Consider the following 13,717-nt stretch of genomic DNA (forward strand, 5'->3'; position numbering starts at 1 on the left):
TTATGAGTCTTCCCTTGTAAGAAATAAAAACTATTAAGAAAAAACAACTAGTATAGTAACTGTCAAACAGTATATGCAACCTTCCATACCTATAAACCCTCATCTCTTCAATGAAAGGGAGGTGGTCCTTTTTTCCCTCTCTTTTTTCTGTGGTTAAGGCTAGTGATTAAATTCCCCTGCATTGATCTTCCATTTGTTTTAGTTGTCATTTAAATTATTTAGTGCTTTTCTGGTTCTTCATACATGTGCCTCTAAGTCCCTCATTTTCCTTGTTCTGATGAATCAATAATATTTAATTACATTTCTCTACTATAATGTGTTTAGATATTCCCCTGTCATTGAGAAACCTCTTTGTTTCCACTTCTTTGCTACCACAAAAAGTGCTGCTATGAGTAACTTGGTATATATGAGACCTTCAATCTTTAGTGACTGTTACCATGAAATTGGTCCTGAAAATATTCCTCTTTCAAAGAATTACTCACCCACATGATCCAATAAAAATTTAAATAAAAGTTTTTATTATTTGACACAACAGGTAGGACTGGGAGAAGAAGCCTAGACTTCAACTCTCAGGGAGGAACAGGTTTATGGCATGTTCCTTAATCAGTCAGCCATAGAGGTATGGCTGGGAGAAGAAGTTTTGAACTTCAACTCCCCAAAGGAGATGACAATTTTATAGAGGTGAGAAGGGAGTGGGGGATGAGACAAGACTGAAAAGTTACAGCAGTTTGAAAATAATGATGTTAGCTATCTGGATATATGAATAATAAAAATTCCACAGTTCTTACTTGAGATTATTGTCACTACCTGGTCCTAATCACATAGCAAACACGACTGGCTCCCAACTAAGCTCATGCTGTAAATTCAAGGCACCCAACTTTCTGGGTCCCTGACATGCTTGTTTTATTATCTGTTTGACCAAGCACTACCTGGTTAATCAACTACTTTGCTTCTCCAAGGAAAGAGTCGTCTCTAACTGACCCCAGCAAGCTGATCAACTGTATTTGTAGTGTCCCCATCAGGGCCAGAGCATCCCTAACTGGACCCAGGCCTACCAGGCTGCTACTACAGTGACCTTAGGGTGTATATGCCAAATAGAAGGATGTCTAGGTTGATGAGTCTGAACATTTTAATCCTTTTTAAAAATTATTATAATTTGAAATTGCTTTTCAGAATGGTTGGATTAAGTCACAGCTCTACTAATAGTATTATAGGGCTTAATTTTCTGTATCCCTTCTAACACTATTTTGTCATTGTTTTTCTTTTTTTTCTGCCAATTTTCTGGATGTGACGTGAAACCTCATAGTTATTTTATTTTTCATTCTCTTACTGATTTGGAGAATTCTTTCACACAGTTAATAGTTTGGAATTTTCCTTTTGAGAACTTTGTTCATTTTTGTTGGCCTCTTATATATTAAAATTCTCCTATTCTGTTTTATTCAAAATGTGGTTTGTTGATGCTTTTTGTTTTTCCCTCAGTTATTTTAATACCCCTGCCCCCGAACTCTCTCTGACAAAGAACAATTAAGCAACCAATAATAAGAAATACTAAATTCTGTCTTCTTCCTCAATTTTTCCTTAGTATATTCCTTCTTTCTTTTCTTTTCTCTTAAAATCATCAGAAGAGAAGAATAAAAAAGCACCCCTAGACCCTGTGTTCATCTTAGTCAATTTCTTATGTAGGGCGGAGCCAAGATGGCAGAGGACGGACATTAAATGCACAGAGCTCCTGATACAGTTACCCTAAAAACAGCAATAAAAGAACCCCTGGAGCAGAAAACCCCACAAAAATACAGGCTGAGATTATTTTCCAGCCATAGATTAAAGGGGACCATGATGAGCTGCAAGTAAAGTCCAACCTCGCGACCATACTGACAGAGACCCCAGGCACACTGCACTAGAAGAACTTAACCCCAGAGCCTCTGAATCAGCTGCAGCACCAGCAGAATATGGAACTGAGCTTGTGGTTGGGTGAGAGGGCGGAACAGCTGGCCAGGGGAAAAGTGCAGGGGTAACAGCGGGACTTAGGGAAGAATTCAGTTGTCCCACCCCAGCAGGGAACCAGGAAGAAATCCTGAGCAGTGGGAGGCCCAGGTTTGGGAGGGGCACAGGCTTGTCAAAGCTAAGAACCACCACAGCACTCTGCTGGCTGGTTAACTAGCAAGTTGGCTTGAGGTTATCTTCAGACCAGAGAACAGGCCAAGTGAAAGAAAAACCTCCCCTCCCTCAAACTGAAAGACCTTGGACCCTCTGAAGCATGGGACAGTAGTGTAGCCTAGAAGCAGGGCTCCCCAGTGGGGAATTAAAAGTCAAGTAAAAGACGGCAAGATGAGGAAGCAAAGAAAGTTGAGAACTATAGAAAGTTTCTTCAGCAACAAGGAAGATCAAGGTGCACCCTCAGAAGAGGATAACAACCTCAGAGCACCTACATCCAAAGCTTCCAAGAAAAATATGAACTGGTTTCAGGCCATGGAAGCTCTCAAAAGGGACTTTGAAGAGAAAGTAGGAGAGATAGAAGGAAGATGTAGAGAGAGGGAGAAAAGAATGGAAAGAGAAATGAGAACGATGCAGGAGAGTCATGAGAAAAAAGTCAACAGCTTGAAAAGTCAAAGGGAAAAGGGGATAAAAAAGCTATCTGATGAAAATAATTGCCTAAGAATTAGGATTAAGCAAATGGAAGCTAGTGACATTATGAGAAACCAAGACACAGTAAAACAAATGCAATTGAATGAAAAAATAGAGGGCAATGTGAAATATCTCCTTGGAAAAACAGCTGACCTAAAAAATAAATCCAGGAGAGATAATTTGAAAATCATTGGACTACCTGAAAACCATGACCAAAACAAAAGCTTAGACACCATCCTCCAAGAGATTGTCAGGGAAAATTGCCCTGATATTCTAGAAGCAGAAGCTAAAATAGAAATTGAAAGAATCCTCTGATCACCTCCTGAAAGAGATCCCAAAAGGAAAACCTCTAGGTATATTATAGCCAAATTCCAGAACTCCCATGTCAAGGAGAAAATATTGCAAGCAGCTAGAAAAAAGGAATTTAAATACTGTGGAGCTCTAATAAGGATAAAGCAAGATCTAGCAGCATCTACATTAAAGGACCAGAGGGCAAAGGAACTCCAGCCAAGAATCACATACCCAGCAAAACTGTGTATAATCATTCAGGGGGAAAAATGGGACTTTAATGAAAAAAAAAGGACTTTTGGGCATTTGTGATGAAAAGACCTGAACTGAATAGGAGATTTGACTTTCTTTTTTTTTTTTTGAAGAGATTAAAATCTTAATATTTAATTGCTTTTTTTTTTTAGTTCTCAACTTTTGTTTATACAAGCTTTACAATTTCAGATTTTTCTCCCTCTCTCCCCTCCCTCCCCCCTCCCCTAGACAGCAGGTAATCTGATATAGGTTATATCTATATATCTCTATACATATAGATATAGATATATACACACACATATATATACACATAATAACATTAATCCTATTTCTGCATTAATCCTGTTACAAGAGAAAAAATCAGAGCAGTGATGAAAAACCTCAAAATAGAAAAAAAAAAAACAACAGCACCAAAAACAAAAGAAATAGTATGGTTCATTCAGCATCTATACTCCACAGTTCTTTCTTTTTTTTTTTCTTGGATTTGGAGATCCTCTTCTATCATGAGTTCCCTGGGAGTTCCCTATATATTTTAGCAATATGACCTTTATCAGAAGTACTGGCCATAAAAATTGTTTCCCAGCTTTCTGCCTCCCTTCTAATTTTGAGTGCATTGCTTCTGTTTGTACAAAAGCTTTTTAATTTAATGTAGTCAAAATCATCCATTTTGCATTTTATAATATTCTCTATCTCTTGTTTGGTCATAAACTGTTTTCCTTTCCAAAGATCTGAAAGGTAGACTATTCCTTTCTCTCCTAATTTTCCTATGGTATCACCTCTTATGTCTAAATCACGTTTCCATTTTGACCTTATTTTAGTATAAGGTGTAAGATGTTGGTCTATGCCTAATTTCTGCCATACTATCTTCCAGTTTTCCCAGCAGTTTTTGTCAAATACTGAGTTCCTATCCCAGAAGCTGGAGTATTTGGGTTTATCAAATACTATATTGCTAGTGTCATTTACTACTGTGTTCCCTGTGCCTAGCCTGTTCCATTGATCTTCCACTCTATTTCTTAGTCAGTACCAGATAGTTTTGATGACTGTCACTTTATAATAAAGCTCCAGTTTTGGTACAGCTAACCCACCTTCCTGTACATTTTTTTTCATTATTTCCCTTGATATTCTTGACTTTTTGTTTTTCCAGATGAATTTTGTTATTATTTTTTCTAGCTTTATAAAATAAATTTTAGGTATTGTCATTTTTACTATATTAGCTCTGCCTATCCATGAGCAATTGATATCTTTCCAATTATTTAGATCTGATTTGATTTGTGTGAAGAGTGTTTGGTAATTGAGTTCATAGAATTCCTGGGTTTGTCTTGGCAAGTAGACTCCCAAGTATTTTATATTATCTACCGTTACTTTAAATGGAATTTCTCTTTCTATCTCTTGCTGCTGGATTTGTTGGTCCTGTATAGAAATGCTGATGATTTATGTGGATTTATTTTATATCCTGCTACTCTGCTAAAGTTGTTCATTGTTTCAAGTAATTTTTGAGTTGATTCTCTAGGATTCTCTAAGTATACCAGCATATCATCTGCAAAGAGTGGTAGTTTTGTTTCCTCCTTGCCTATTCTAATTCCTTTAATTCCTTTTTCTTCTCTGATTGCTAAAGCTAACATTTCTAGTACAATATTAAATAATAGGGGTGATAATGGACATCCCTGTTTCACCCCTGATCTTATTGGGAAGGCCTCTAACTTATCTCCATTGCATTTAATGCTTGCTGATGGTTTTAGGTAGATGCTGCTTATTATTTTAAGGAATGCTCCACCTATTCCTAAGCTCTCTAGTGTTTTAATTAGGAATGGGTGCTGTATTTTGTCAAAAGCTTTCTCTGCATCTATTGAGATAATCATATGATTTGGGTTAGTTTTCTTATTGATGTGGTTGATTATGTTAATAGTTTTCCTAATGTTGAACCAGCCCTGCATTCCTGGTATAAATCCCACCTGGTCATAGTGTATTATCCTGGTGATCACTTGCTGTAATCTCCTTGCTAATATCTTATTTAAGATTTTAGTATCAATATTCATTAGGGAAATTGGTCTATAATTTTCTTTCTCTGTTTTTGCTTTGCCTGGTTTTGGTATCACCACCACATTTGTATCATAAAACGAATTTGGTAGAACTCCTTCTTCACCTATTTTTCCAAATAATTTGTATAATATTGGATTTAAATGTTTGGTAAAATTCACCTGTAAACCCATCTGGCCCTGGGGATTTTTTCTTAGGGAGTTCATTAATGGCTTGTTCAATTTCTTTTTCTAATATGGGCTTATTTAAGGATTTTATTTCCTCTTCAGTTAACCTGGGAAGTTTGTATTTTTGTAAATATTCATCCATTTCATTTAGATTGTCAAATTTATTGGCATACAGTTGGACAAAAATAATTCCTAATTATTGATTTAATTTCCAGTTCATTGGTGGTAACATCACCCTATTCATTTATTTGGGGGGGGCGGGTCAGTGGGGGTTAAGTGACTTGCCCAGGGTCACACAGCTAGTAAGTGTCAAGTGTCTGAGGCCGAATTTGAACTCAGGTACTCCTGAATCCAGGGCTGGTGCTTTATCCACTGCGCCACCTAGCCACCCCCACCCTCTTCATTTTTGATACTGGTAATTTGGTTTTCTTCTTTCTTTTTTTAAATCAAATCAACCAATATTTTATCTATTTTATTGTTGTTTTTTTTTCATAAAACCAGCTCTTAGTTTTATTGATTAATTCCATAGTTTTCTTGCTTTCAATCTTATTAATTTCTCCTTTAATTTTCAGGATCTCTAGTTTAGTATCTAATTGGGGATTTCTAATTTGTTCTTTTTCTAGCTTTTTAAGTTGCATGCCCAATTCATTAATTTCCTCTTTCTCTTTTTTATTCATGTAATCATTTAGAGCTACAAATTTTCCCCTAAGCACTGCTTTGGCTGCATCCCATAGATTTTGGTATGTTGTCTCATTATTGTCATTCTCTTGGATATAGTTATTGATTGTTTCTATGATTTGTTGTTTGGCCCATTCATTCTTTAGAATGAAATTATTTAGTTTCTGATTAATTTTCATTCTACTTTTCCCTGGATCTGTCTTACATGCAATTTTTATTGCATCATGATCTGAAAAGGATGCATTTACTATTTCTGCCTTTCTACATTTGACTATGATGTTTTTGTGCCCTAATACATGGTCAGTTTTTGAAAATGTGCCATGTACTACTGAGAAAAAGGTATATTCCTTTCTATCCCCATTTAATTTTCTCCAGACATCTATCATATCTAACTATTCCAGTAATCTATTCACCTCTTTCATTTCTTTCTTATTTATTTTTCAGCTAGATTTATCTAATTCTGAGAGGGGGAGATTCAGATCCCCCACTAGCATGTAACTCATTTAACTTCTCCTCTAAGAATTTGGATGCTATACCACTTGGCGCATACATATTTAATATTGATATTTCTTCATTATCTATAGTACCTTTTAGCAAGATGTAGTTTCATTCCTTATCTCTTTTAATGAGATCTATTTTTGCCTGTGTTTTGTCTGAGATAAGGATTGCTACCCCTGCTTTTTTAACTTTAGCTGAATCATAATATGTTCTGCTCCAGCCTTGTGCCTTTACTCTGTGTGTATCTCTCTGCTTCAGATGTGTTTCTTGTAAACAGCATTGTAGTATTCTGGTTTTTAATCCATTCTGCAACTTGCTTCCGTTTTATAGCAGAGTTCATCCCATTCACATTCACAATTATTATTAATACCCATCTATTCCCCTCCATTCTGTTTACCCGCTTTGTACTTTTTCCCCCTTCTTTCACCCTATTCCTCCTCACCGACGTATTGCTTCTTACCCCTGCCTTCTTCAATCTGCCCTCCCTTTTTATCACCCCCTCCCTTTTCTTTACCCTTTTCTCCCTTGCTTTTGTCCTCCCTTCTATCAGTTCCCCCTTTCACTTTTACTTCCCTAAAGAATGAGCTAAGTTTCTTTATCCCAATGAACGTATATGTTATCCCCTCTTCGAATCAAATGTAATAGGGTTTTTTTCACCTCTTCATATGATGTAATTCACCCCATTCCACCTCCCCTTTCCTCTCCTCCCCATAGACTCCCCTTTTAACTCCTTAATTTTCTATGTATCATCACATCAAAGACAATTTATATTTATACCCTCTGTGTATAGTCCTTCTCTCTGCCCAAATACATTTACAGTTTTTAAGAGTTATGAGTACTATCTTCCCTTGTAGGGATGTAAACAGTTTAACCTAATCGAGTAACTTTTTTCCCTCTGTTTACCTTTTTAAACTTCTCTTGAGTCTTGTATGTTAAGATAGAATTTTCTATTCAGTTCTGGTCTTTTCATCAGCAAACATTGAAAATCCCCAACGTCATTGAATGTCCATCTTTTCCCCTGAAAGAGAATGCACATTTTTGCTGGGTAATAGATTCTCGGCTGCAATCCAAGCTCATTTGCCTTCCGGAATATCATATCCCAAGCCTTGCGGCCCTGTAATGTTGAAGCTGCCAGGTCCTGAGCAATCCTGACTGTGGCTCCATGATATTTAAATTGCTTCTTTCTGACTGCTTGGAGTATTTTCTCCTTCACCTGATAATTCTGGAATTTGGCTACAATATTCCTTGGAGTTTTCCTTTTGGGGTTTCTTTCAGGAAGTGATCGGTAGATTCTTTCAGTGATGATTTTATCCTCTGATTCTGTAATATCAGGGCAGTTCTCCTTAATAATTTCCTGGAATATGGTGTCTAGATTCTTTTTTCTGGTCATGGCTTTCAGGCAGTCCAATGATTCTCAAATTGTCTCTCTTGGATCTGTTTTCCAGATCAGTTGTCTTTCCAATGAGGTATTTCACATTTTCTTCTGTTTTTTCATTCTTTTGATTCTGCTTGACTGATTCCTGGTGTCTCATGGATTCCTTATCTTCCAACTGTCCAATTTTAATTTTAAGGCATTGTTTTCTTCAATGAGATTATGCCCCTTTTTTCCATTTGGCCAGATGAATTTTTTAAGGCATTGTTTTCTTCAGTGAGATTATGAACCTTTTTTTCCATTTGGCCAAATGAATTTTTTAAGGCATTATTTTCTTCAATGAAATTAATCACCTTTTTTCCATTTGGCCAGATGAATTTTTTAAGGAATTGTTTTCTGTAGTCAATCTTTGTGCTTCCTTTTCAAAGCTGATGATTCTTTTTTCATAATTTTCTTGTTTTGCTTTAATTTCTCTCCCCATTATTTTCTTCTACCTCTCTCAATTGATTTTTAAAATCCTTTTTTAGTTCTTCTAGGAAGGCTTTTTGTTCTTGAGTCCAATTCACCTTCCCTCTTGAGGCTTCACATGTAGCTAGTTTAAGGGTATTATCTTCATCTATGTTTGTGTTTGCCTCTTCCCTGTTGATACAGAAGCTCTCAATGGAGAGGGCTCTTTTTTGCTTCTTACTCATTATTGCAGCTTATTTATTTATTTTTTAAGTTGAGGTATGCTCTAGGGGCACCAGGGTCCCTGTTTTGACCTTTTTGTTGTGGGGTGCAGGTGCTGTGTCACCGGCATTTTACACTGAGGCCTTTATGGTATGTGAAGTTCCCCCACCCTGCACTTCCTGTCTGAGTGCGCTGGGATCAGTGGGCCTAGTCATGCCTATCCTGTTTGTGGCCCTCCAGCTGACAACCTGCCCTCTCGCCTGGTGCAGGTATATTTTTCCACTGTCCTGCTGGGCCACCAGATTTTTGAGCCAGGATCCAGGGGCCTCAGTTGCTCAGCTGTGGCCTGCAGCTTCCTGCTGACTTGCCCCAATCTCCTTGGTGCTGAGCTGCTGCCCTGTGCTGTGCCTCCCTTTTGCCCAAGTCAGACTGACCTTTCCTGAAGTCTTCTAAATTATCTCTGGTTGGAAGACCGTGTCGCTCTGTCTCTTTGCAAGTTCTGTAGTTTCAGAATCCATCCAGAGGCTTGATTTAATGTTCTTTTTGAGGGAACAGAAGGAGAGCTCAAGCAGCTTGCTGATTCCTCTTTGCCATCTTGGCTCTGCCTCCCAATTTAGTTTTCATTCCATGAAAATCCCCATGTACTTTTTAAACACTTTGGAATCTAGACATAACCCTTTAACATCTTACACTTTTGGAATTGAGATTTTTTGTTTTGGGTGAGGCAATTGGGGTTAAGTGACTTGCCCAGGGTCACACAGCTAGTGTTAAGTGTCTGAGGCCAGATTTGAACTCAGGTCCTCCTGAATCCAAGGCAAGTGCTCTTTCCACTGCACCAACAAGCTGCCCCTGGAATTGAGATTTTAATCACAGTGTTAACTTAATATTTTTTTTCATTCTTTACAGCACCATGTTAAAGTATTCTGCATATCTAAGTAATAATCCATTACTACTATGAAAATTATTTGAAGTGTACTTAGTATAAAATTTACTTTAAAAATGTGGTCTGTTGGCTGTATGTCTATACCAAAATGGTTCTAATATAATGATGGGTTTTATACAATAAAATGCAAATTCATCACAATGGAATTTGAACTGTTTTCTTAGTTTATTCAGTATGAATGACTTAGAAATAATTCCTCTGTTCATATACAAATATTATAGTATTTGATAGAGTGAAGACAGAACAAAGAGGAATGAGTAGAACATTTGATGTGTTCTTCAGTGGCTGGAATTCAGTCTTATGCCATATTTCACTTTGTCATTTGAGTTTTGAAAGATTTAAAATGTAAATTATAAGATATCCCTGACATTTTATCGTGTCTCTTAAATTAGATGTTTAAGAAGCTGAGTATGAAAAAAGACTCACGAAGACAAATTGAGGCAGTATTTGAAGTACATATACGTTTGAAACTTCCTCAAAAAACTTTTTATAAGGAGGATTCATTTGAGAATGCTCCAGATGCCTCACTTAAGCATGTCAGTTTTCAACAGAAACCTTTGGAATCTTTGGATGATTTGAAAACAGTAGATGTGCTGTTTTCCAAAATTCCCAGAAAAAAACCTAAAGGACAATACAACATTGAAGAAAAACATGCTGGTAAGAAACATGGGCATCTTTTTTTGCCTCATCTTAATATGGAGGAAACCCAAAGTTCATAAAGTCTCTACAAACTTTGCAGGAACCACCAAACTGGAAACATCTCCATCATCGGCTCTATAAGAGACCATGTGTTTGTCACTGTATACCAGGTAGCTGAGATTAGGGGATTCTCACCATATAGTTGACTACCAAAGGATGATTTGGGGGCAAGGGGATGTAGAAGCTGCTCTACTATCCATTTTTTTTTTTAATTAGTGAGGCAATTGGGGTTAAGTGACTTGCCCAGGGTCACACAGCTAGTAAGTGTTAAGTGTCTGAGGCCGGCTTTGAACTCAGGTCCTCCTGATTCCAGGACCGGTGCTCTATCCACTGCGCCACCTAGCTGCCCCTCTACTATCCATTCTTAATATATTCATCTCCTCCATTTAATCCTCCCTGGTAAGGAAGAAAAAACAATTTAAGAAAAAACAATTCAACAAAGTGACTAGATCTAACAATACATATTATATTCTATGCCCATAGCCCTCCACTTTTCTACCAGTAAAGGGGAAAAAAGGCAGGATGGCATAATGTATAGGGCTCTGGACTTGGTGTTGGAAATACTTGGGTTTAAATTCTGTCTCATGGATAGAGCATTGGCCCTGTATTCAGGAGGACCTGAGTTCAAATCCAATCTCAGACATTTGACACTTACTAGCTCTAGGACCCTGGACAAGTTACTTAACCCTCATTGCCCCACCCAAAAATAATTCTATCTCAGACTCTTAGAGCTATGTGAACCTGAACAAGTCTCTTAACTTTTCTCTGCATTACTTTTCCTATCCTTAAAATGAAGGGGTCCATATTAAAATTTGTGTCACTTATGAACTGAGTATCCTTTTTTTCTAATGGTAATTAATTTTGTTCTCTATCCATGTTTAAAACCAACCTTTCAATTTTCTGATTCAGCATTCATTTCGGTTTTACTTTTTTTTTTTAACTGATAAAAATAGAAGAAAAACTTCCAGGGGACCAAGAAGACAACTCCATAGCCAAGCAGATAGAGTAAGTGTCAAAGAATCGTGTGATTCCAAGTCCCCCAAAAATGTTTTATGTCACTTAGTGTGTTCCTCTAAAATCTTTCTTGTTTTTTTTCATAGATATCCGGAATTCCATGCAAATCTCTTTCTAACTCCCAACAGATTGGAATTTTCTAAGAAAATTCAAGAAGTGATTAATAATTTTGAAAAATCTCTAAGTATGTTTGTATTTTAAATAATCTATTTAGAACAATATGTGTATTTGGCAAATGTGGTCTCAAAATGCTTCTTTTTAATCCTTCCATAATACAGTAGAGCAGAAATAGTGTACAACAGATGATCAGAAATGTAAGGAGTGAGTGTATGGTATTTGGAGGGCATGCTACAAGTCTTGTTTTCTGGCCTGTGAAGAGCTGTTAAGTCCATTTAATCTGATAGTGTGGTTGACACAGAGTTCATTCTTGTGACTTAATACATCACTCCTTCTGCCTTCTCTCTTAAGAGTCTGCTTTTGTATCCATAGTACTTCGCAGAGTGCCTGGTACATAATAAGTTCTTTATAAATGCTTGCTGACTTACTTGCTGGTCTACAGACTGATGCCCAAAGCTAAAATCTTCCTGATTTACTTTGAAGATCAATATATAAATAGTCACGGAGATGGTGAAGGAAAATAAGAAAAGTCAAGATGGCACAAATTCATTGCATATTGCAGCATTCCAAAACTGATATATATTCAAAATCTTCTTAGAGAGTGTGATTAACTTGGATAAGGATATCTGATTTCAAATTCTCTCTTAGGCATTGACTCATTATGTGAACATTGGGAAATTATTTAACCTCTTTCCTCATATCTAAAATGGGGGTGACAATCCTCATGATAAACCTTTCTCAGAAGTTGTGAGGAGAACACTTTGTAGACTGTAAAGCTTAAATTATAAAAATATGAGTTGTTTTTGTTGAGCCCAAACCACTGGATTAACAAAAATGGAGACCAAGAGAAATAAAGGAACTGGTCCAAGTTTGTAGTTTGTGCTGAAAGAACTTGAGCATCTGGAAGCCCAGTTCAGGGTTCTTTCTGCTCTACTACACTGCTTCCCTGTTCTGTTCTTTCACTATGCTGCTCTGTGGAAATATTTAACTTTACTGGGTAGTTCTTTACCACCAAATGGGCTTAGAAAGCTGCAAAATACATCAGCACAATAAGATAGTGGATTTGTGGAAGCAAAGTATTTCCTTTAAAACCTTAGAGTGCTGGGGCAGCTAGGTGGCGCAGTGGATAGAGCACTGGCCCTGGATTCAGGAGGACCTGAGTTCAAATTCGGGCTCAGACACTAAACACTTACTAGCTGTGTGACCCTGGGCAAGTCACTTTACCTCAGTTGCCTGACTAAAAAACAAACAAAAAAAACCTTAGAGTGCTTCTTAACTGCCCAGTAGTGTGTGTCTTTCTTCCTGGCCCATCCTGTCCTCATTATCTTCTAACTTCATATACTAATAAAATTTTGTCTACATTTTTAACCCTCTTCTTCGATGTGCCTATATCCTGCTTCCTAATCAGTCAATTAATCATCAAGTATTCATAAAACAACTATTAGTACTTAGCTTTGTACTGTTGTTTTTGTTGCTGTTCAATCTTTTAATCCTATCCAACTCTTCATGACCCCATGAACCATATTGTCTATGGGGTTTTCTTGGCAAAGATACTTGAGTGATTTGCCATTTCCTTCTCCAGTGGATTAAGGCAAACAGAGGTTAAGAGATTTGCCCAGGGTCACACAGCTAGTGAGTGTCTGAGGCTGGATTCAAACTCAGATCTTCCTGCCTCCAGGTCCAGCTCTCTATCCACTTGAAGTAGAAAGATCAATTAGAAGTGTCAGCCCCCCTGGTAGGGAGGCAAGATGCCTACAAAACTCTGCAGAACTCCCAAATGGGACACACTAAATCAAAATGTAATTGGGAAAGGTTAATTAAATCAAAATACTTGAGAGAGAATGCTCATTTGTAGTTTTCTAAATCAGTAAGTGTCTAGCAGGGATCCATTTCTATTTGAGTTTGACACCACTAGATTAGGCAGTTATCACAACAATCTAATCATACTAAATGTAAAAATAAGTTTGTATTAGTTTTTTTTCTTTTCACATAGCCTAAATTCTCTTCTGAATCCTTCTTTCCTCCCTCCTGATAGCCATCCCGTATAATAAAGAATATTTTTAAAGAAAAAGAAAAGTAGAAAAAATAATCAGCAAAACCAAGTGATACATTAAAAAATCTGAAAATGTGTGCATTTGCCACCTCTGAAACTCATACCTCTGAAAAGGAGTAAGGGGACTTGTCTTCTCCTGTCTCTGGAGCCATGCATATTCTTTGTAAATTTGCAACATCCACTTTCGGTTTTATTACTTTTGTCATTTTTATTTAAATTGTTGTAGTTATTGTGTTTAATGTTTTCTTGGTTCTGTTTACTCCGTTCTGCCTCAGTTCATGTAAGTCTTTTCATGCTTCTTTGTA

General features: G+C 37.0%; 1 protein-coding gene across 1 annotated transcript in view; it reads left to right on the top strand.

Annotated features, from left to right (window-relative positions):
- DNAH14 (dynein axonemal heavy chain 14) overlaps positions 1-13,717 on the top strand; it is a 362,777-nt gene that overhangs the window by 51,230 nt on the left and 297,830 nt on the right. The window contains 2 exon segments of the mRNA XM_044003178.1: positions 9,922-10,186; positions 11,292-11,426. Of these exon segments, the coding sequence (XP_043859113.1) occupies positions 9,922-10,186; positions 11,292-11,426 (400 nt within the window).

Source organism: Dromiciops gliroides, chromosome 4 (assembly GCF_019393635.1).
Source record: "Dromiciops gliroides isolate mDroGli1 chromosome 4, mDroGli1.pri, whole genome shotgun sequence".
NCBI classification, from domain to species: Eukaryota; Metazoa; Chordata; class Mammalia; order Microbiotheria; family Microbiotheriidae; genus Dromiciops; species Dromiciops gliroides.